Source organism: Desmodus rotundus, chromosome 5, assembly GCF_022682495.2.
Source record: "Desmodus rotundus isolate HL8 chromosome 5, HLdesRot8A.1, whole genome shotgun sequence".
Classification (NCBI taxonomy): Eukaryota; Metazoa; Chordata; class Mammalia; order Chiroptera; family Phyllostomidae; genus Desmodus; species Desmodus rotundus.
The window spans coordinates 101,105,602-101,131,195 of NC_071391.1; the positions used below are offsets into that span (position 1 = coordinate 101,105,602).

Below are 25,594 nucleotides of genomic sequence, written 5' to 3' on the forward strand. Positions count from 1 at the left end.
ATCATCAGACATACTCAAATTAAGAGATATTCTTCAAAATATCTGGTCGTATATCTTCAAAAGTGCCAAGGACATAAACGACAAAGAAAAAATTGAGGGAATTCCCCACAATGGAGGAAACTAGGAAAAATGACAAATAAATGCAATCTGAGATTCTGGATTGGATCCTGCAACAGAAGAAGGACATGAGTGGAACAGCTGGTAAAATTCAAATAAGGTTTGTAGATCAATTAATAGTATTATATAAAAGTCAATATTTTGTTTTAGGAAACTATGCTCTGTGGTTATATAAGTTGTTCGTATTAGATGGTATAGAGAACGCTGTGTGCTATTTTTGCAAATTTATTATAAATCGAAAATTATTTCAAAATAAAAGGTTTTAAAAAGCACACTTATTACTCTTCAGCTTACTGTTTAATTAACTTATGTTTTTCTTAGCTCTCTCCCCATCACTACAGGACGGGGACATAGATTCACTAATTCTCTGATATATTCACTAATGTAACCCAAACCTCTTAATATAGTGCCTGACACACAGCAGGCACTCAGACAAAAACTGTTACACAACCTCAGTGAATCAGAACCATAATATTGTACTCTAAATCCTAGACTTAGTATTAAATTTCCTTATATACTGTTTGAAATGAGCTTTGCTTATTCCATAAAGAAAAATTTAAAAAATCTAAAAGATTTTGTTCACTATTGTTGTTCACTAATATGACTCATAGTTTTAAATAAAAAACTTTATTTAGTGTCTATATTTTTATAACTAACAGGATATGACATCTGGTCTTTTCACACACGTTCATGCACTACAGCTCTGCATTGGGTGCAGTGTGCTAAGAATACTGAGGACCCAACAGCCTTTCCTCCAACTAATGAGGCAGTACTTCCCTGCCAGGTCAGGCAGAGCCAAGAGAACCTCAAGCTACTGACTCCCTCCCCCCTTCATCCAGGGCTCAGTTCCTATAGTGGGGGTACCACTAAGAAAGAAGCCTGTCATGATCTCCACTCCGCCCTCCAGATCTCTGGCTCAGATATTTCCCTGAAGAAAACACAGACTATACAACAGTTCCTAATCTCTCCCCAAAAGAACTAACTTCATTTGTAACAGAGCATAGTGGAGTTTAAACCTAAACCCCTCTCTGCCCTGGCCAGGTGGCTCCACTGGTTGGAGCATTGTTCCATATACTAATAGGATGCAGGTTCAATCCCTGGTCAGGGCACATACCTAGGTTGAATGTCAATCCAGCCTGATCAATGTTTCTCTCTCTTCTCTTCTCTTCTCTCTCTTTCTCTTATCCTAAAATCAGTGAACATATCCTCAGGTGAGGATTTAAAAAAAAAACAAAACCTAAACCCCTCTGAAGACTTTAAAGAAAGGAAATGAGAGAATTGGAGAGCCAATGAAAACACAGCCTACACTGTAGGTGGCTAGTTTGCAAAAGAGAACCAGGAAAAGTGTTGGCTTTCCTGGGGTCAGAAATAACAAACATTGATCTCAGAAAGAATTTCTTCAAAGAAACTATTATTTGATAGATTAGTTTGTAGAATTTATGCTTCAGTGCACTGTTATAAACAACAGAATAATCAGCAGTAATTACTGTAGAGGTTGCTGAGAAAGTGGGAGAGAACCCTACCAGAGACAACAGTCATCCCAGGATGATCCCTCAAACTATGCCTCCTTGAGGAGCAACAACCTTGGGGTGACAGGGAAAAACAGGGTTCAGCAACTAACAATTTCAAAACAGCTATTATAACTCCACTCACAGAACTAGAGCAAAGCTTCACAAAAGAAGTAAAGGAAGATATTAGATGCAATGTTGCATCTAATAAAGAATATCAGTAAAGATACAGAACTTTTAAGAAAGAACCAAAAGGAAATTCTGGAGTTGAAAAGTACAGTAACAGAAACAAACAAACAAAAAAACCCTATAGAGAACTCAATAGTAGATCTTAACTGGCAAAGGAAACAGTCAGCAAGATTCTTGTAAACTCCAGCAAGATTCAGAAGACAGAACAATAGAGATTATATAAGGTAAAGAAAGAAAAAAAAAGAATGAGAAAAAATGAACAGAGCCTCAGAGAAATTTGGGATACCATTAAGTATTCCATCATAATTGTAATAGGAAAGGTGAAAAAAGTATTCAAAGGTACATAATGACTGACTCCTTCCCAAAGTTAATGAAGAAAAATCTAGGAAGCAAGACCCACAAGCAGACACATCATGATAAAAATAATAAAAGTCAAACACAAGAAAATCTTGAAAGCAATTAAGAGAAAAATGATATATCACTTACAAGGAAAATCCAATAAAATCAATACCTGACTTCTCATCAGAAATTATGGTAGCCAGAAGTCAGTGGGATAACAAAAAATGCTAAACAAACAAACAAACAAAAAAACCCTGTCAACAAAGAATCCTATATGTAGCACAGCTATTTTTCAAAAACAAAGGTAAAATATAAACATTCAAAGATAAACGAAATTTGATAGAACTCACTGCTAGCAGACCTGTCTTATATGAAATACTAAAGTAAGTTCATTGGGCTGAAAGCAAATGATCCCAGAGAGTGATTCAAATCCACGCAAAGAACACCAGTAATTATGTGATTATGAGATGCTATTAATGCATACTATTTTTCTTTCTCAACTAATTAAAAATGATTGTATAAATAATATATATATAATGTATTTTTGAGTCCATGATGAATAAAGTTGTAATGTGCTAGGGAAATAATAACAGACAACAAAATAATTATAACAATGTACTGTTGGGTTTGTAACATTACAGATGTTATGTGTATAATGATGCCACCAGCAAAAAAAGGTGGGGAAAGGGAATATAGGTATATAGGAATAACATTTCTAACATTTCTACATATTACTGAAATCAACCTAGTATAAATCTGAAGCTGATTCTGATAAGTTGAGATGTATATGATAAACCCTGAAACCACCATTAAAATACACTCAAAAGGTAGTCAAAAAGTCATTAATGAAATTAAAGTTCTACATCAAAAAGAGCAATCAATGCAAAAAAAAGAAAAAAAACCAGTAAAGAAGAAATAGAGGAACTATAAAGACATGAGCCATACAGAAAATATATGAAAATGGCAGATATAAAGTGAACTATAACATTAAAACTTAGATGGATTAAATAGTTCAATCAAAAAGTAGACATTACTAAACTGGATTTTTAAAAGAATAATCCAACTACATGTTATTTACCAAGATTCACTACAGATTTAAAGACACAAATAGGTTTAAGGTAAAAAAGGAAAAAGACACACCATACAAGTAGAAACCACAGGAAAGCTGGAGTAGCTATATTAATATCAGACTAAACAGACATTAGAACAAAAAATGTTATTAGAGATAAAGAGGGAAGACTTAAAAATTATAAACCTATATGCACCCATAACACAACACCAAAATAGATGAAGCAAAACCTGATAGAAATGAAGACACAAATAGACAATTCTATAATAGCTAGAGACTTCAATACACCACTTTCAATAATGTATAGAACAACTAGAAAGAAAGTCAACAAAGAGATAGAAGACTTATAAAGTACTACACACATGCTGGAGCTGACAGACATCTATGGAACATTCCACCCAACAACAGAATATACATTCTTCTCAAGTGCACATGGAATATTCTACAAGATAGACCGTATTCTAGGTAATAAAACAAACCAAAATAAATTTTAGAAGATAGAAATGTTACAAAGTGTGTCTTCTGAACACCTTCCTAAATAAATAATTGGTAAAAAGAAATCAGAAAATACTTTGAAATGAGAGAAAACTAAAAATAGAAGGTACCAAAACTTACGGGATGCCCCTAAAGCAGTGCTTAGAGAAAAACTTATCTCCATAAATGCCTACATTATGAAAGATCTCCAATCAATAACTTAACTCTCCACCTTAAGACACCAGAAAAAGAACAAACTAAGCCTAAAACAAGCAGAACAAAGGAAATGGTCAAGATTAGAGCAGAAAATAATGAAATAGGGTATAGAAAAATAGAGAAAGTCAAGAAATCAAAAGCTGGTTCTTTGAAAGATCAACAAAATTAACAAACTTTTAGTCAGTTTGACCAATAAAAACAGAAGACTCAAATTACTAAAATCAGAAATGAAAGAAGGGACTATGAATAATTGTACACCAATAAGTTAGATATTTTAGATGAGATGGACAAATTCCTGGAACAATACCAACTACAGAAATTGACTGGAGAAGAAATATACAATCTGAAAACACTGTAACAAATGGAAAGATTGAATCAGTCACCAAAAATTACCCGCACAGACCAGACCCAGATGACTTCACTGCTGATTCTACCAACCATTCCAATAATTACAGTAATCCCCCTTCCCTTATCTGCAAGGGGATATTGGCCAAGACCCCCAGTGGATGACTAAAACTATGGATAGTATCAAACCCTCTACATACTATGTTTTTGCCTATACATACATACTTATGATAGTATCAAACCCTCTACATACTATGTTTTTGCCTATACGTACATACTTATGAAAAAGTTTCGTTTATAAATTAGGCACAGTGAAAGACAATCATATAATAACAATACGTGTGTACTGTAATAAAAATTATATGCCTGTGGTCACTCTCAAAATATCTTAGTGTACTGTACTCACCTTTTTCACTTTAAAAAAGTACTCTATGGCTTCTCTTTAGCATATCCAAATTGCCAGGATCACTACTCTTGCATTTTGAGGCCATTATTAAGTAAAATAAGGGTTATTTTAGCACAAGCACTACCATACCACAAAAGTCAATCACATAACTGAGACTGCTACTAAATGACTAATGGGCAGGTAGTATATACAGCATGGATATGCTGGACAAAAGGATAATTCACATTCCCAGTGGGATTGGAGTAGGATGCTGAAAGATTTCATCATGTTACTTGGAATAGCACATAATTTAAAACTTATGAATAGCTTATTTCTGGAATTTTCCACTTAATATTTTCAGACCATGCATAATTAACCACAGGTAATTGAAATTGCAGAAAGCAAAATCACACATAAGAGGGGGATAACTGAAATGCCAATTTTCCAGTCTTCCAAAAATAAAAAAGAACAAGAGGAAACACTTCTCAAATCATTCTACGAGGCTAGTATCACCCTGATATCAAAACCTGACACACTAAAAGAAAACTACAGCCCAATATTCCTTATTTATATGGATGCAAAATCCCCCCAAAATACCAGCAAACCAAATTCAGCAACAAACAAAAAAGGTTATACACCATGACCAAGTGTTATTTATCCTAGAGATGCAAGATTGGCTGAACACCTAAATATCAATTAATGCAATGTATCTTAATAGAATACAACACAAAAATTACTCAATAGGTGCTGAAAGATGCTCATCACAACAAATGTAGGAAAAGAATGACAAAATCCAACATTCTTTCATGAAAACACTCAGTAAAGGCAACATCCTTAACAAAAAAAAGAAAGCATATACTTAAAAACCATGCAATTTACAAAAGCCAAGAGCTGGAAGCAACCTAAATGCCCATCAGTAAATGAGTAGATCAAAAAACTATGGTACATTTACACAATGGAATACTACGCAGCAGAAAGAAAGGAGGTCCTACCCTTTGCGATAGCATGGATGGAAATGGAGAGCATTATGCTAAGTGAAATAAGCCAGGCAGTGAAAGACAAATAGCATATGATCTCACCTTTAAGAGAAACCTAATCAGCAAAACAAACAAGCAAGCAAACTATAACCAGAGACATTGAAATGAAGAACAATCTGACAGTAACCAGAAGGGAGGTAGGAGGGAACAATGGGAGGAAAGGGGGGAAGGTTTTTTAGGAACATGTATAAAGGACACATGGACAAAACCAAGGGGGGGGGTGGAATCAGGGGACAGAGGTGGGGATGGCTGGGGTGGGGGAGGAGAAGTGGTACAGACAACTGTACTTGAGCAACAATAAAATAATTTTTTAAAAACATGCTAACATCTTGAACAATATGTACTTGAACAACAATAAAATAATTTTTGAAAAAAACCACGCTATCATCTTGGTTAAATGTAGAAGATTGGCTGATTTCTCCCTCATCAGGAACAAGACAGGATGTTGGCTCTCACCATTTCTATTGAACACTATAATAAAGGTCCTAGCCAGGGAAATTAAACAAACAAAAAAAACCATTTGTAATGGAAAGGAACAAATGAAATTATTTTAATTCACAGATGGCATGATTTGATATGTAGAAAATACTAATGAAACCACTAAAAACCTATTAGAACTAATAATAAAGTTCAGCAAATTTTCAGGATACAAAATCAATATACAAATATCAACTGCATTTCTATAAACTTGCAACGAACAAACCAAAATAAAATTAAGAAAACAATTTCATTCAAAATGCCATCAGAAAGAATAAAATAGGTATAAATTTAATAAAAGCATAAAAATTATACTATGAAAACATAAAAACACTGTTGAAATAAGTTAAAGATAAAATAAATAGAAAAAAAATCTCATTTTCATGGATTAGAAGACCCAACATTGTTAAAATGGTAATACTACCGGATATGATCTATTGATTCAACACAATCCCTATCAGAATCCCAATTGACTTTTTAATACAAAAAAGGCTGATTCTAAAATTCATATGAAATTGCAAGGGATCCAAAATATCCAAACTAATCCTGAAAAAAAAAAAAAAGACTAAAGTAACAGGTCTAACAGGTCCCTATTTCAGAACTTAGTACAAAGCAACAATAATCAAGACAGTGTGGAATAAAAGTGGGTTCAAAATGGTGACATAAAGAGATCCTGAACTCACTTCCTCCACAGACACACCGTATGAAACAATTTTCTTTGAGAAATACCTGAGAATTAGCAGAATAGCTCTTTCACAACAAAGGCAAACAAGGCCGTAAGATGAGTAAAACAGGCAGAGGCTCAGTTTCACCAGGACCCCCTGTCCAGCACGGCAATTCACAAGTGGGAGAGAGATCACAAACATGGAGTTCCTGCCAAGAAGCAAGGAGTTAGAGCCCCACTTCAGGTACCCCAACTCTTGAGACCTGCACCAGAAAGACAAGCCCCTAAAATATGTCTTTGAAAACCAATGAAGCTAACATCCAGGAGGCCCAGGAATATAGGGAACTGAGACTCTACTCTTTAAGGGCTCTCACACAGAATCACCCACTCCAAGTTCCAGAGCAGAGGTAGCAGTTTAAAAAGTGCCTAGATCGCATGTGGGAAAGATTCATTAACTAACCTTAAAGTGTATGCTGCAGAGACAGGAGTCGGTTGAAAATCTCTCTCAGGGAACAAAGGTGCTGGTGGGCACAATTTTTGGCACTCATCACCAACTGCCCTATACCAGTGCACCCTTGTGGCTTCTATCCCCACCTTGACCCAGCCCAGCACTCCTCCACCAGTTCCTGTTCCAGCCCAGCCCAACCTAGTGGGCGAGGAGGTGCTTGCCCTGGTCCTGTGTTCTTCTGCTGTGACCCTGCCCCACAAGACCTGGAGGGTGCTTGTAATCCAGACAAGGGACACCCCTTAAACACCTGGTGTCAGTGGCGACGGGGGTAGCTTTTGTTTCTGGGCCCCATGGGACTGATACAATCTTAAGAGATAGTTCTTGGCACGCTACTTCCCCCAGTGCACTGCAAAAACATCAGACTGAAACACACCTGCGGTTTGCCAATGACCACTTTTTCAAGACTTGGAGACAGAAACAGAGTCAAGCAAAACGAGTAAATAAGGTAGTATGTTCCAAATGAAACAACAATATACCTCACCCCCCCCCAAAAAAAAACAAATGAAATGAAGCAGTAATTTATCTGATAAAGAATTCAAAATAATGGTCATAAAGATGCTCTCTAATTTCAAGAAAAGAATGGATGAACACAGAACTCCAACAAAGAGATAAAAAATATAAAAAAGTACCAAACGGAAATCACAGAGCTGAAGAATACAGCAACTAAACTGAAAAATACACTAGGGGGGTTCAACAGTGGATAAGGGGAAGCAGAAAAAAGGATCAGTGACCTAGCGGATAGGGCACTGGCACTAACAAAGACAGAAAAGGCAACATCCTTAACAAAAAAAAGAAAGCATATACTTAAACACCATGCAATTTACAAAAGCCAAGAGCTGGAAGCAACCTAAATGCCCATCAGTAAATGAATGGATCAAAAAACTAGGAAAAAAATGTTAGTAAAGTTAGTTTAAGGGACCTATGGGACATCTTATAAAACAACATTCAGATTATATGGGGCCCAGAAGGAGGAAAGAGAAAAAAAAAATAAAGGACAGAAAGCTTATTTGAAAAAATAATGTCTGAAAATTTCCTCAACCTGGGGAAAGAAACTGACATCCAGATCCCAGAAGCCTAGTGAGTTCCAAACAAGGTAAAGCCAGATATCTACTCAGAGACAAACTGTAATCAAAACATCAAAAAAGTTAAAGTTGGAGAGAAACTTAAAAGCAGTAAGAGAAAAACAACTTGTTGTATACATTGAAATATCCATAAAACTATCACCACAGTTTTCAAGAGCAACTTTGCAGGCCACAAGGTAGTGGCGTGATATATTCAAAGTGCTGAAAGCTAAACACTTCCAACCAACAATGCTTTACTATCATCTAGAATCATCTAAAATTATCATCTAGAATCAAAGAAGAGATACAGTTTTCAAAACAATCAAAAACTAAAGAAATTCAACACCACTAAACTGGACCTACAAGAAAGGATTGAAAAGTTAAAAGATCACTAATACCAAAAAAAAAAAAACAAAGGAAATTAAAATTCTCACTGGAAAACAAAAATATATAGTAAACATAGTAGACAAATCAATTGTAAAGCTCGTATATAAAAGTTAAAGTAGTAAAAATAACTATAACTACAACAGTTAGTAAAGAGACAGACAAAATAAAAAGATATAAAATGTGACATCAAAAACAAAATGTAAGAGAATAAAAATGTAGGATTTTCCAATGTGTTAAAACTTAAACTTGCTATTAACCTAAAGTAGATTGTCATCTGTGTGTATATCATTCATATATATGAATGAGACAGACATAAACTGATATATAAAATAATATACGTGACCCTCAGATAACCACAAAACACAAACATATAGTAGATACACAAAAAGATAATAATGCAATCTAAAAGACACTAAAAAAGTCATCAAAACACAAGAAGAAAGAGAAGAAAGGAACACAGAGGAGCTACAAAACAGCCAGAAAACAATTAACAAAATGGCAGTAATTACACATACATACCTATATGTAATTATAATTACTCTAATTGTAAATAAACTAAATTCTCCAATCAAAAGACACAGAGTGGCTGAATGAATTTTAAAAAGAGATGCATCTAATGTTGCCTAAAAGAGACACACTTCAGATACAAAGACACACAAAGACTTAAGGTAAAGGGACAGAAAAGATGTTTCATGCAAATGGAAACCAAAAGAAAGCTGGAGCAGCTTATTTATATAGGACAAAAAAGACATTAAAACAAAAACTGTAGTAAAAGACAAAGGCAGGCATTACGTAATGATAAAGGGGTCAATCCAACAAGAAAATATAACATTTGTAAATATATATGCACCCAACATAGGAGCACCTAAAAATACAAAGTAAATAATTAGAGTTGGAGGGAGAAATCAACAGCAATACATGGCAGGGGACTTTAATGCCCTACATACATCAATGGATAAATCATCCAAACAGAAAATCAATAAAAACTCCAGCCTTAAGTGACACATTAGCCCAGACTGACTTATATCTGATCTATTGTGAACATTCCATCCAAAAGCAGCAGAATACAGAATTCTCAAGTGCACATGGTACATTCCCAACTAGACCATATGTTAGGTCACAAAACAAGTCTCAATAAATTTAATAAGCTTGAAATCATAGCAATCATCTTTTCAGACTATGATGGTATGAAACTAGAAATAAATCCCCCCCCAAAAAAAACTGGTAAATTCACAAATATGTGTACATTAAACGACATGCTTTAAAAAACCAGTGGGTAAATGAAGAAAAATCAAAGGGGAAGCCAAAAAATGACTTGAGATAAATGAAATGAAAATGGGAATACAACATGCCAAAATCTATGGATGCAGCAACAGCAGTTATGACAGGCAACTTCATAGCAACACAGGCCTATCTCAAGAAACAAGAAAAATTTCAAATAAACAACCTAACTTAACACCTAAAAGAACTGGGAAAAGTAATCAAATCCCAAACTTCGTAAAAGAAAGGAAATAAATATCAGAGTGGAAATAAATGAAATAGAGACTAAAAAAACAACAGAAAAGATCGACAAACATAAGGGCTGGTTGTTCAAAAAGATAAAACTGACAAACCTTCAGCTAGATGCACCAAGAAAAAGAGAGGGCTCAAACAAATAAAATCAGAAATGAAAGAGAAGTCACAACTAATACCACAGAAATACGAAAGATTATAAAATACTACTATGAATTACATGGCAATTACATGGCAACAAATCAGACAACCTAGATGAAATACATTCCAAGAAAAATACAATCTTCTAAGGCTGAACCAAGAAAAAATACAAAATCTGAATAGACCAATTGGTAGTAAAAAGACTGAATCAGTAATTTAAAAAAAAAAAAAAAAAAAAAAAAAAAAAACAAAGTCCAGGACCAGAGGGCTTCAGTGGTGAAATCTACCAAGCATTAAAAGACAATGTAATACCTGTCCTTCTTAAACTCTTCCAAAAAAACTGAAGAGGGAGAATGCTTCCAAACTCATTCTACAAGGCCAGCATTACCCTGATGCCAAAACTAGAAAAAAAGATAATACCCCCCCCCCAAAAAAAATTACAGGTCAATATCTCTGACGAATATAGATGCAAAATCCTCAAAAAATATTAGCAAACCTAATTCAACTATACATTAAAAGGATCACACACCATGATCAAGTGGGATTTATCCCAGAGATATAAAGATTATTCAACATTTGCAAATCAATGTGATACACCACATAAACAAAATGAAGGATAAAAAAATCACCTGATGATTTCAATAAATGCAGGAAAAGCATCTGACAAAATTCAACATTCATTTATGATAAAAACCCTCATCAAAGCGGGTATATAGGAACATACCTCATCATAATAAAGGCCATATGCAAGGTCTATCCAGAAGGTATCCAGCCATGTAATATGCAAATAAACATTTACTGAAGAAGATACAAGATATAAAAAACATTGTACATAGAGCAATGTCACTCATTTCAGTCCCCTTCAAAGGAGGCACCTTGGGACCTCACACAGTTCTCCCAATTGCCATCAGCTGCCCCATTGTATTTTCCTGAATCTCATCAATGGTCTGAAATCTCTTACATTTAAAAGGTGATTTTAGTGTTGGGAAAAGCCAGAAGTCACAGGGCACCAAATCTGGGCTGTAGCGGGTGCCGAGTCACTGGGGCGATTTGATGTAACACCAAAAAACCCTGCACCAGACGTGATGCATGAGCAGGTGCACTGTCATAATGAATCTGCCAGTCACCAGCCGCCCATAGCTGCAGCCTTCTGAATCATCCAAGTAGTTTCCATGAAGGAATGTTCAAGCTTAATGCAAAATTCGATTTAGACTTGTTGCTCTACTCTCTGAGTTATTTTGAATGCAATGGCCACAGAGTACACATGGTCACTCAACAGAATCTGCTGCCCCCACTGACTAGTACAGTGAAGTTGTCATTGTTCACACATGCACATTCCAGTCCTCTCTCCTTGGCTGCCAGGTTATATTGATGTCACACAAACTGTTCTCATTATATTAACAATGGCTAAACTTCTCCGGACAGACCTCATATGGCAAACCCACAGCTATCATCACAATGGTGAAAAGGTCACAGCTTTTCCTCTAAGATCTGGAATAAGACAAAGATGCTCACTCTTACCACTTTTATTCAACATAGTATTAGAAGTCCTAGTACAACAATTAGTACAGCAAGAGAAGAAATAAAAAGCATCCAAACCAAAAAAAAAAAGTAAAACTGTCATTATTTACAGATGGCATGATCCTATATACAGAAAACCCTAAAGATTCCACCAAAAAAACTGTTAAAATAAATGTATTCAGAAAAGTTGCAGGATACAAGGGAGGGGAGAAGCAGATTGCAGAGCAAAGAAGGGGAAGGGTCAGAAAGGGACATGTATGTAAAGAACCCATGGACAAAAAACAAAAGGGCAGGGGGGAGGATTGAAAGTAGAAGGTGGGGGGTAGGTAGGGCAGGGGAGAGTAATCTGGGGAAAATGAGGACAACTATAATTGAACAATAATAAAAAAATTTTTTAATCAATATACAGAAATATCAGGCATTTTTATACACTAATAATGGACTATCAAGAAGAGAAATTAGTAAGACAATCCCATTAACAACTGCAACAAAAAAGAATAAATACCTAGAATTACATTTAACCAATGAGGTGAAAGACCAGAAATAAAAATAAAAAAATTCAGAAGTTTAAATTGTGTGCTATTCTGGGTAGCATAATGAAACTTAATCACTGTCCTGCGGTGTTCTGCCTAAAACATAAATCATCACTTTGCCAGCATCTTCATGCTGTATGTGCTACCTGTCCATTAGTCATGTAGAAGCTTGCTTAGTTATCTGATGGACTGTTGTAGGGTCACAACAGTGCTTGTGTTCAAGTGACCCTTATTTTATTTAATAACGACCCCAAAGTGCATGAGTAATAACACTGGCAATTCAGATATGCCAAAGAGAATCCTAAAGTGCTTCCTTTATGTTAAAAGATTGCTAAGAGCTACAGTAAAAAAGAATTTTCCATCGGTGAAATTGTAAAGAAGGAAAAAGAAATTCATGCTAGTTTTGCTGTCACACCTCAAACTGCAAAAGTTATGACCACAGTGTGTGATAACTGCTTCGTTAAGGTAGAAAAGACATTAAATTTGTGGGTGGAAGATATGAACAGAAAATGTGTTCTGAATGACAGCAAAGTGCTGCACCAGAAAGCATTGAGTCTATACAAAGACTTCAGCAAAGGACCCACTGAAACAAAGGACACCCAGCCATTTATTTACTAATATATCATCAGAAAGTCCAAAGTAGCCTAATGCTACGTCACAATGCCTATGTCATTCACCTCACTTCATTTCATCACCTAGGAATTTTGTCATCTTACATCATCACAAGAAAAAGAAAGGTGAATATAGTACATAAGATATTTTAAGACAGACCACATTCACATAACTTTTGTTGTAATACACTGTTACAATTGTTCTAATTTATTATTGTTAATTTCCTAATATACCTAATTTATAAATTAAAGTTTATCATAGGTATACATGTTAAAAAAACATTATATATATAGGGTTTGGTTACAATTCACAGTCTCTGGCCTCCACTGGAGGTCTTGGGACACGTCCCCCATAGAAGGGGTCTACTGTATGCACCCCAATGTTCACTGCAGCAGTTTTTACAATAGTCAAGACATGAAAACAACCTAAGTGCCCATCAACGGATGAATGGATAAAGGAGATGAGGTATATATACATGGAATACTACACAACTATACAAAAGAAGGAAATCTTGACATTTGTAACAACATGAATGAACCTTAAGGGTATTATGCTAAGTGAAATAAGTGAGACAGGAAGACAAATACCATATGACTTCACCTATATGTGGAATCTAACAAACAAAACAAAAACAAACTCATAGATACAGAGAACAGAATGGTAATTATTACCATTGAGGGGAAGAGGGATGCGGTGAGCAAAATTGGTGGAGGGAGTCGATTGTATGGTGATGGAGAGTAACTAGATATATTGTGGTAATCACTTTATAGTGTACACAAATATCAAATTATAATGTTATACACCTAAAACTTATACAGGGTTCAGCAGAAGTAACACGTGCTTGAGTGTGGCTGGTAGGGTAATAATATGGGTGTAATAATTCATATTTTTAATTTGAACATTTCACTTAAAATGTCATATTGTATGCTTGAGTGTGATATTATGTTGTGGAATTACATGCTTATGATTTTTATAATAAAAGATTTTGTAATAAAAGAGGGTTTTTTTGTACCAGAACCCTGTAAAATGTTATACACTAATTTTACCTCAATAATAAAAAGACAGTGAGAATCTAGCACAGGGAAGGTCAACAGAACAGAACTGTAAGTCCAAAAATAAATCTATAATCTATGATCACCTGATTTTCTTTTTTTTTAATTGTTATTGTTATTCAATTATAGTTGTCTGCCTTTTCTCCCCATCCCTCCACCCCCCACCCTAGCCGAACGTACCTCCCTCCCCCACCTCCACCCTCCCCCTTGATTTTGTCCATGTGTCCTTTCTAGTAGTTCCTGTAATCAGTGCCAACACTATTCAATGGGGGAAACATAGTCTTTTTAACAAATAGTGCTAGGACAACTAGGACAACTGGAGAGCCACATACAAAAGAATGAAGCTGGACCTTGAGGTCCACCACATACAAAAATTAACTTAAAATGGATCACAGAACTAAACATAAGAGCAAAAAGTATAAAAACCTTAGAAGAAGCATAGGAGATTCTTCATGATCTTATATATGGCAAAGAATTCTTAGATATGACACCAATAGCACAAGCAAAAATAAAAAAATAGAATGAAATTCATCAAAACTATATATTTGGTGCTTCACAGTACGCCATCGAGAAAGTGAAAAGAAACCTACAGAAGGGAAGAATATATTTGCAAATCATACATCTGATAAGGAATTTTTATCTAGAATATATAGAGAACTCTTACAAGTAAATAAAAAGGCAACCTGACTTCTGGTCAAGATGGAGTTGTAGGTAAACGTGGCTCGCCTCACACCACCACAGCAAAACTTACAACCAGAATACAAACCAATTATCAACCAGAATTGTCATAAAATTGAGCTGTATGGAAATCCAACAACCAAGGAATTAAAGAAGCAGATTAAAGAAGCTTAAAGAAGCACATCAATCCAGACAGGTAGGAGGGACAGAGAGGCAGAGATGTGGAACAGGCAGTCTTACACCCACATGTAGTGAATAAAAATCGGGAGGAATACCTCAGGAGAGAGGGATCCCAGCCCCACACTAGACCACCCAGCGCAGGGTTCCAGTACCAGCAAGATAAGTCCCCATAACTCTGGCTGTAAAAACCAGTGGGGATTGGGGCAGCAGAACAAACTGCGGGATTCTTAGGAGTCAACTCTTAAAAGGCCCACAATGGACTTAGGACTTACACAGACACACTCACTCTGGGCTTCAGCACCAGGCAGCAGCTGGAAGGACACCAGTGGTATATGTGGAGAAACTGAACTGTCAGGCATCAGGGTGAGTGCCAGGGGATAGCTTCCTCCCAGACAAAACTCCAGAGGCCAGGCAGCAACACTGCACCATTCTGAGCCCTCGCCCACACAGAGCCACAGAGCAGCAACACCATATGGAGACTCCATCAACCTTGTTCACATAGATGCCTCACCCTGGTAGTTACCAAAAGCTCAACTTACCAGTGAGCTTTTCTACAATAGGCCATGCTACTAAGACAGGGAGTCAAAGCAGCTAGCTAATGCATAGAAACAAACACAGAGAGGCTGCCAAAATGAGAGACAAGGAAATATGGGAAAGAACAGAACAAAACTCCAGAAAAAGAACTAAACAAAATGGAGATGCAGTCTATCAGATACAGAGTTCAAAACACTGGTTATAAGAATGTTCAAGGAACTTAGTCAGGACCTCAAAAGCATAAAGAAGATCCAGTCAGAAATGAAGGATACACTAACTGAAATAAAGAACAATTTATAGGGAAACAACAGTAGAGTGGATGAAGCCAGGAATCAAATCAATGATTTGGAACAAAAGGAAGCAAAAAACAAGCAATCAGAACAAGAAGAAGAAAAAAAAATCAAGAAAAAAGAAAAAAACAAGGGTAGTGTAAGCAGCCACTAGGACAATTTGAAGCACTGCAACATTTGCATCACTAGGAGAAGGAGAAGAGAAAGAATAAGAAACTGGAAATCTATTTAAAAAAATAATGAAAGAAAACTTCCCTAATTTGGTGAAGGAAATAGGCATACAAGTCCAGGAAGCTCAGTGAATCCCAAACAAGATGGACACAAGGGGGACCAAAACAAGACACATCAGAATTAAAATGTCAAACATTAAAGATAAAGGGAGAATAAAAGCAGCAAGAGAAAAGCAGGTAGTTACCTACAAAGGAGCTCCCATTAAGACTATCAGCTGATTTCTCAAAAGAAACTTTGCAGGCTAGAAGGGACTGGCAAGGAGTATTCAAAGTGATGAAAACCAAGAACCTACAACCTAGATTACTCTATCCAGCAAAGCTTTTCATTTAGAATGGAAGAACAGATAAAGTGCTTCCCAGACAAGGTAAAGCTAAAGGAGTTCATCAACGCTAAGCCATTTTTATATGAAATATTAAAGGAACTTAAGAAAAAGAAGAGGATCAAAACTATGAACATTAAAATGGCAATAAACTCACAACTATCAACAATTGAATCTAAAAAACAAACTAAGCAAACAAGCAGAACAGGAACAGGATCATAGACGTGGAGATGATTTGGAAGGTAATCAGTTGGGAAGGGGAGAATGAGGGAAAAGGTGCAGAGATTAAGAAGTGCAAATTGGCAGGTACAGAATAGATGCAGGATGTTAAGAACAGTATAGGAAATGTAGTAGCCAAAGAACTTACATGCCTGACCTGTGGGCATGAACTAAGGGGTTGGGGGGACTGCCAGAGGAAATGGGGGGTACTGGGTGGAGGGGGACAAAAAAGGAAAAATTGGGACAACTGTAATAGTATAACCAATGAAATATACATTTTTTTATAAAGGCAGCCCATTTTTGAAAACAGACACAGGATGTGAGTGGACATTTTTCCAAGAAAGTTATACAAATGGCTAATAAGTACATAAAAAGATGTTAGACATTATTAGTCATCAGGTAAATCAAAACCACTATGAAATACTACTTCACAACCACTAGGATAGTAGAATCAAAAAGCCAGATACCAAGTGTTGCCAACAATGTAAAGAAATAAAAACTCTACTACTGTGCTGAAGGAAATGCATAATGATCCAGTTGCTTTGGAAACCAGTCCGGCAGCTCATCAAATTATTAAACATAAGTTACAATATGACCCAACAATTCCACTTCTAGGTAAACATACCCAAGAAAATTGAAAGCATACGTCCACACAGAAACATGTACATGAATGTTAAATGTCCCATGGACACGGATCTACAACTGCTTGCTGTCTTGCCGAGTTTCTGGATTGTTCCTGACCAAAGTAGGAGGTTCATTAGGGGCCCTATCTCCCACCAAGTAAGACATGTAATTACTCCTGCCCTACTTCATAACACCTGCCTTCAACTTTCCCAACATGTCCATGCCACATACTTGGAATTCCAGTCATTTTTATATGGGAATTCTATGTACTCTGGAACTGGTAACCTGGTCCAAATTCCAGCTCCCCTGGATGGGTTCCTAACATCCTCCCCAATTTATACCAATCCCATGGTGCTTGTGTATTCTTCCAAGTGGGAAATGAAGACCTATGACAAACTAGATATACTCCTAGAAACTGCACTGTGATTACCAGTTAAAACTTGAGACAGTCTAGGAATGCTATGAGCCAATCACAATGAGCATTCCACAAATCCAAAGCACAAATATATACTCTACAGCCTTTTAGAACTCCATGGATGCACAAGCAGCTCCCTCTACCTCACATGCCCACTGTTCCCTACTCTCCCAGAACAGCCTTCACATTTACTCGTCCTCTGTGAAGTGTCACAAAAATCAGTAGCTTCTGTCTCTGCTCTTCTGGTCAACAGAGCAATAGCAAAGAGCATCATGTCTGGAATCAGGAGCCCTGAGTTCAAACTTCACTCTACCACTTAATGTATGACCTTGACAAATTTCTTAACCATTGTGTTGGTTTCTCACCTATAGAAAGGAGGTAATTATGCCTCCCAGGGTTGTTATGAGGATTAAATGAGAGATTACACAACATGCAATGTGCATATAACAATACAAACCCAGCACTGTTATTGCTTCTATCTCCAAACTGATAGCATCAAACTTGTTCACAAGCATCTTCCCCTACCGGTCCCTTAGCTTCTCAAAGGTGTGAAGTTTCTTACTCCTTCTCATATTCATAGCATATAATACAGTGCTAGGCACAGGGTAGATACATTAAAGGGATAAATAAAAAATAAAAACTATTAATCCAGCAATGTCAAGATTGTGGAAACCATGCTTTCAATATAAAAATCACAGCACGCGGTTAATGGGTATACTCGAATATCTGCAATCAGGTCCGCTCGGAAAACTCCGAGTGGTTGGACTGCCAGAACAATCTAGAAAGAATGCAAATGCTCAGCAGTTAGAGTGGTTACATAAACGATATGGCATTACAACACAGGGGATTTTACAGAACTATAACAGGTCTCTGTTGATATCTGAAAGAGTATGGACAAAACACTAAGAAAAACAGAACAGAAGAGTATGCATGGAAGTATTACAGAGCTATTCAAGGAGTGATAATCAAAGAGAACAGATTTCTTTATGTGTATCTAAATGACATGGTGAAAGAATCTTATATTTTTAAAATTAATTTTGATTCTAAAGACAGCTTAATACAAAAAAAAAGCTTATAATACCTTTACATAAGAAACAAGATAAATGGAATAGATAATCCAAAACTTTTAATCCCTTAAATACAGTGAGAAGAGTCAAGTTTCTCCATTATTAAAACTCTCTGAACAGGTAAGTTTCCTGACTTGAAAAAAAGAAATCCAAATACCCTTCTTATGGTTAATTCCCTTACTTCATAAGTAGACTTTTAAGGCCAGTCATTTGTTTTGTTCATATCAGGGACAGTCAACAGATTGATTAAATTAACTAATCAAAGTTCTCCCTGCATAGATCTTTTTTCTTTAGTACAATTAAAAAATAAAGCCTAAAATGCATAATCTGTCCACAAAGAAGAAAGGTCTCCAACAAGTTTTTCATTCATTTTTCTACAAAGAGTTCCTCCCAAAATCAGAACCCAGCTCACGGGGGGCGGGGGCAGGGGGTAGAAAAAGAAAAAGAATACATACTTGCTCAAAGCACAGAGCCTATGTTTTTCACTTATATCAGCTTATTTATTTTATACATATATTCACAGATATATCAATATGTAAATATGCATATCTATATAAACACATCAGAGAAAAATTGTCATGAAACCATCTTTTCAGTTATCTTTATACAAATCAATAAAATAATGTCAGCAATAGCATCATCAAATAACCAGGCTATGATGACTACTCTAACTGGACTCTAACAAAACAAATATGCCCTCATCTCAAAACCTCCATCTTTCCTGCCATCAACATTCCTTAGATTATTATAAGGAAAGGACACAGGTAAAAAGTATGGATAGGAGTCTACTTCAAATAGTTTCTCTTCAAAAACAGCCCCAAAAAAGGCCTTATCCCTGAATATAGTTCCAATCACTAAACAGATAACCTTCCTTAAAAACACAACTCAACAGTCTAACATAATTATTTTTTTTAAGTTTTTAAGTTTTCTAATCACAATTTCTCATCAACTTCACAAATACTTTTTCCTAAAGAGCAATCTGTCAGCACCTACAGCTTAAATCATTAACCACACAGCACCAAATCATTAGTATAATCACCATGTAAATTTCATGAAGTTGCCGATTAGATCCTTTTAGGCATTTTGTACAACATCCAGTAAAGGATGCTTATTAAACATTTATGATGTTTAATAATAAAAATAAAGTGCAAAGAATCTTGATTATGCAACTTTCCTGTCATACACAACATAACCCACTGTTCAGTATCTGTTTCTCCAAATGCAATTATAAGATACCAAAAACAAAACTAACCCCATTCAAATTAAAAATTCTGTGTCCTCTGTCCAAGAATATTGCTTCATTTTTATGTCAGAAAGAAACTGCTAGGCCCCCAGCAGGTATCATACAAGATGCAGACTGTTGGGGTATTTAACCTAAGCATTTATGTACCATTAACAAAGCACAAAGCCTAGTATATTTCATACAGATTTTGAGAGATATTTCCTTACCTTTCCCATTTTGCCATGTAGTATACCAAGATAAAGTAAGGAATGAAGTGATAAATGCTAAAACGGTGGCTACAGTTCCATTTCGGAGCCTCATCTCATTTCACCATCACACTTGTTCATACGTTAACAAAGTCAAGTGAATCCAGTACTCCTGGCTCTGGGCCAATGAAAACAGTCAGTAAGAGAGGTTCATTGCAGATGCTCTACAGAGTATGTCTGACAGCATCAGCAGTCACAACTGCTATTCAGACTTGTCTTCACAGTCTTCATGGGTTGATTTCTCAGGCTTTCTTCCTATCCAAGAGGAAAACAGAAAGAAAAACTTGTTCAGTAATGCAAAATATTGGTTTCTTCATTTATTAGTCACCGTTACAAGCAGACTTTTGGCAGGGCCAAAATGTGTCTATGAAGATTAGTCCCACCTCTAAATCACTCATTTAATATACTAGGATTATAGGGTTCTTCTCCTCAGGGGAAAAAAGCATCAAACTACATATATTCCCTCCTTGTTTGTTCATCTGTGAAAAGAAAGTTATGGTCATGTGTGTAAGGAGGGAAGTTGTGGGGCTCATTAAACATATAATAAGCCAGATTCCAAGCTGAGAACTCACACAATGGTTCCTGAGTAACATAATCTTCACTCTCCCCAGTTTTCCTATAGCACAATAACAGTTAAGTTTTTTAAAAATGTAAGAAACCTGACTGACTACAACACACAAGGGTCAAAAAACCTGGGTCCTGCATCTGGCTCCATCATTACTTACATGATAAGGTATGTCACTTTAGGCATCGCTCTTTAGGCAAATTTAATGCCTGCCCTCAAATTGGGAAGGTTTAGGCATTTTAAAAATGCAGTTATCCAACCAGAATACTGTATGACTGAGGATCCATCACTTTATCACCCCCATCTAATAAAACTACTGAAAAAAGTGGAATGAAATACAGTCTTCAGAAGTATTTGAGCACAGTTGCCTAGCACATAATAGGTTCTCAATAAATGTTAACTGTATTAAAAATAAAACCAAACAAAAAAAACTATAGCCAGTCACTTGCTCAGTCCACTTTATGCATAACTGGTCTCATTCCCTGGGAGCATGTCAAGCACTCTGAGATGAGCAATGATTACCGGCGGCCTCAAGGAGACCCCAAGATGCACTTCACAATGTACTAAATTACACTCTAGTGGGGTGAGTTAATGTATCTCCAAAAAGGCCTACCAAGCCCAAGGGAATATTCCCTCAGTAGAAGAATATGGCTGATTAAAGCAGCCACTCATAGGCAATTCTGAAACTACCATCTCAGCTACTTTGTAAAACTGAACATTACTAGAAATCTCTACCAGCGCAGAAAGATCACTAGAGCACAGTATTAGTAATACAGACACTGCAACTCATTGAGTGTCTCCTATGTGCTGGGTCCATTACATATTTTTAAATTTAATCTTTATTGCATTTTTTCCCACTACCATTTAGTCCGTTCACACCCACCTCCCCCCAGCAACTACCACACTGTTGTATAAGTTTTAAATCCTCACAAAATCCTATGCAGCAGGCATTATTAACCCTATTTTATACACAATAAAAATGAACTCAAAGAGAATCTTAATTTGTATGACTCCTAAGTCTAAATTCTTACCTACCAGACCTTTTGCCTCTCAAACTCATCCACGGGCACCCAGGCGGGGACAGCGGTGCCAGGGATACTCCCAAGTCTCAGGTTATATAATGTCCACAAGGTGTTAAGTTTAGCCAACAGTTTAAGTGTGAATTTTAAAAATGTTTATACTCCATAACAAACATGGAACTATTACAAAATAAGCTGCAAAATTCATAAGAAATCTCTAAGTTTAAACTTATAACCTTGAACAAATTTCTCCTCCTGTAGCCTTTGGCTAAGACCCCTCCCTATAATATGTGCGTGCACCAGCCCCTAAGGCATGCCTGTTAATCCTCCTTGGCCAGCAGCTCTAACTGTGGTATAATGTTCTAGAAGCACTGAACTCCCCCACGCCACTTCCTTGGTTACTCTTATTATCTAAAAACAACGAACTCAAAAGATATTCTCACTTACAAGTTATCACTGTTTTCTAAACCCTAAGTTATTCGTCTTCTATAGTTAACACAAGTTAACATCAAATATGCCCATGTTCACAATTTAAAATCTTCATGGTGAAATTCTATAATTTCAATTCCATAAAATGCCTAATAATCTTATATAACTAAGCACCCAATAGTGGGTTCTGATTATAAAAAAAGAAGTGATAACAGTGAACTATGTACCTTGGGATTTTAATCCTGGTATGACATTATATGGGGTGGCCAAAAAGTCCATTACATTTTTTTCCATGCAATGACTCTAGTACCACTTAGTTGTCTTCAACTCAATTTGAAACAATTTTGTTAGACTGTATTGTGACAGCTGTCGTGTCAGTGTGCATTTAAGAAAAACTTATCAAAACTGGTGAATTTTTGTGAGGTCATTTTAATAGCAAAGATAAAAGTACATTTTCGGCGTACTATGTTATATTATTTCAAGAAAGGTAAAAACACAACTGGAATGCAAAAAAAAGACATACAGTGTATGGAGAAGGTGCTGTGACTGATCAAACGTGTCAAAAGTGGTTTGCAAAGTTTCTTGGTACTGACACTTTGCCCCAATAATTCCTTGCTGTGGTCTGTCTTATGCGTTGGAAAGTATCTAGCAGTACCCGTGGTCTCTACCCACTAGAAGCCAATAGCAGGAGATACTGACATACTCAAAATATCCAAACCAACAAAGTTACCGGTGAAAATGAAAAATGTGTCTTTTATTTTACAGAAAAAACTAAATGGACTTTTTGGCCAAACCAACATAAAAAGTTGTATAACTTTCTGTTGCTATATACTTAACCCTACCTTCAGGAAGGATTTTGTCCTAGTAAAAGATCTAAAAGTATATGGGTTAGAGTAAACATTCAATTAATAATCATGGGGAAGTAGAGAAACAGGAAATCATAAAATTAAGGATATTTTAAAATACAGTTTTATCAAATATAAATAAAGCCCATATGATAAAATTCAGTACAAATGGGCAGAGACAATTAAAAGTGAATGAATTCTAAAAGCAAAGTAAACTACAGATATACTATTGAAAAACATAATAAATATTAAACAGAGGAATTTATTAAGCCCTGGTTTAAAGATATTGCACTTATAATGAATTCTACTAACAAATAAGACCTAAAATTCTGCAAGAGAACTAAAACAGCATTTTACTCAGGAAGAATGCAGTCATGCATTTTAAATCAAGGTTTCCAAACTAATGAAGTTTAACTTCAGTGAAGTGAAGGCTCAGGACAAGAGCAAAACTAATGATCTCTGGTATTTTTTTTTAATTATTTTATTGATCTCTGGGCTCTTAAACCAGGAGAGGCAATTGCTAGGCTGGACAACCAAAAGCCCTCTGGATTGACTGCCTAACTCAAATAAGAGACAAAGTGACCCATATTTTAAAGTATCCCTGTTCACAAAAATTTTATTCTCAGTCTATCACTTTACACTTTTGAATCTTTAACAAAAAAGGTAGTGGCTAAAATTACTAGTCATCTTTTCCATCCTGACAAAAATGAATGGAACTTTCAACTCTAGATCTCAGACTGAAAAAAAAATGTTTATTAACAGATTTTTAAGGGCTGCAGTCCTATATATTTATTATTAGGTAACAGGTTATTTTAAATTGTTCTCTGGACAATTTCTCTGGAAATTGTTCTCTGTTCCATTGCTCATAATACTTCTGCTGAACATTTGACAAATTCTTTAATCACCATCCTACGCACAAGGCAGATGGAAGGAAGGAAGGAAGGAAGGAGAAAGGAAGGAAGGAAGGAGAAAGGAAGGAAGGAAGGAAAGAAGGGAGGGAGGGGCAATCGTGAAATCCAAGATGTAATCTGTCTAACTTTATACACCGCAATTATTTTAAAATTCACTTATTTTACATTTATGAAAGGAGTCATATTTTTACTTAAAACATCTTACATAATTTCATCGTCCAGTGCGTTTTCGGATTTACACGTGTGAGTAACGAAACCGATGCCATACCCTGTTAGTAAACTATTTTTTAAAATAATCAGAAAAGGAAACATAAACCACAAAACGCATAGTATTTGATTCTAAATTTAGGTTCTAAATTAAATAAAACAACGTCATATCTTATATGAGAATTCGTCCAACAGCAAAAGCACAACAGTAAAATATACGGAAAGCATCAAACACATACATTGTGCCTGCTCATATTTCGCAATTCGGACTGTAAGCAATGACCGGGCTTCAGAGAACACACGCTGCGAGAAATAAAAGCGGGCGCGCGAGGGGTATGACTGCCAGCTCACAAAACACGCCTTCGAGCTATCACCTGGCACACTCAATGGAATCATCAGGACCCAACCTAAGGATCCCACGTGCAGCTTCCTCCGTAAGTGGTGGGGAAATGGGCTGCTCTTTGACACCACACTATTACCAGGTCTTCACTTTGTAGGAAAATTCGCTACCACGGCTGCACGCCCCCTCACCAAGGCAGGAGCAGCCCCCTTCCTCTGGGCCCGGGACCGCCTCGCCCCCACCTGGCCCGCGGCCCCGTAGAAACGCCGGGCGCGGGCCCTCGGGCAGCCCTGTTCGGTCCGCGGACAACTCTCACTTACCCTCCACACCCCCAAACCCACTCTCTCCTCCACTTTGCCCCGAAGTAGAGCAGCCCCGCCGCGCGGGGCAGCGCCGAAAAGCACCAGGAACCCGACCGGCCACCGGAAAGCGCGCGGCATCGAAGGGCCGCGGTGTCGGCGGCAGGGAGCTTACAGAGCGACCCAGACACCCGGCCCCCGCCCCGGGGCCCAGCCCGCGCCCCGACTGGCCCCGCAGCAGCCCGCGGCGCGGAAGGCTCCGTTACCAGCAGGTGGATCCCTGGCAACCCTGCTCTTGAGAGCCCGGCAGTGGGCGCCACCTCTCAGCTCCGCGCCTCTCGGCACAGCCGCCCTTGCGCCACCACCTCCAGGCCGCCGACTTCCAGCGGTCACCGCGAGTGCCCCTCACCCTCATCTATCTTACCACAGCTGCAGTCGATACGGCTTTGGCTCCGCCGCTACTGCTACTGCTGCTGCTGCTGCTACCGCCGCCGCCCGGTGCCCCGCCTCCCCGCCGAAACTCCGCCCCCGCTTCTGGAGCGCTAGCCGCCCCGCCCGCGACCCTGCAAGCCATTGGCCGCCGGGGCTTCGTGCCGTCCACTGGGCGCCCCCACGCGGCCGAGCTGCTCCCGTCAGTGGCCCACCCGGCTGTCATTTAGGGGCGCGGTCTCGCAGCCTATATAATTCTCGTGAGATCTGCATTTTCCTCCCCCTTCTTCTAATGTCGCGCTGGGTCTGTAGCGGCTTCCCCTAGTCTAGTCCTAGACTGAAAGAGCTTGGCCTGAGC

At 37.3% G+C, this 25,594-nt stretch overlaps 1 protein-coding gene across 5 annotated transcripts in view; it reads right to left on the reverse strand.

The window, feature by feature from the left end:
* Positions 1-25,367, reverse strand: part of MGAT4A (alpha-1,3-mannosyl-glycoprotein 4-beta-N-acetylglucosaminyltransferase A) — a 162,411-nt gene extending 137,044 nt beyond the window's left edge. For 4 of the 5 annotated variants that reach the window (XR_011651226.1, XR_011651225.1, XM_071221516.1 and 1 more), the window contains exons 1-2: positions 25,232-25,367; positions 20,154-20,447 (exon numbers count right to left, since the gene is read on the reverse strand). Coding sequence is in view for 3 of the 5 variants with exons in the window: in XM_071221516.1 (XP_071077617.1) it covers positions 20,154-20,247 (94 nt within the window). In the remaining 2 variants the exon portion in view is untranslated. The other variant, XM_071221517.1, reaches the window with a different exon arrangement.
* Between the last annotated feature and the right edge of the window lie 227 nt (positions 25,368-25,594).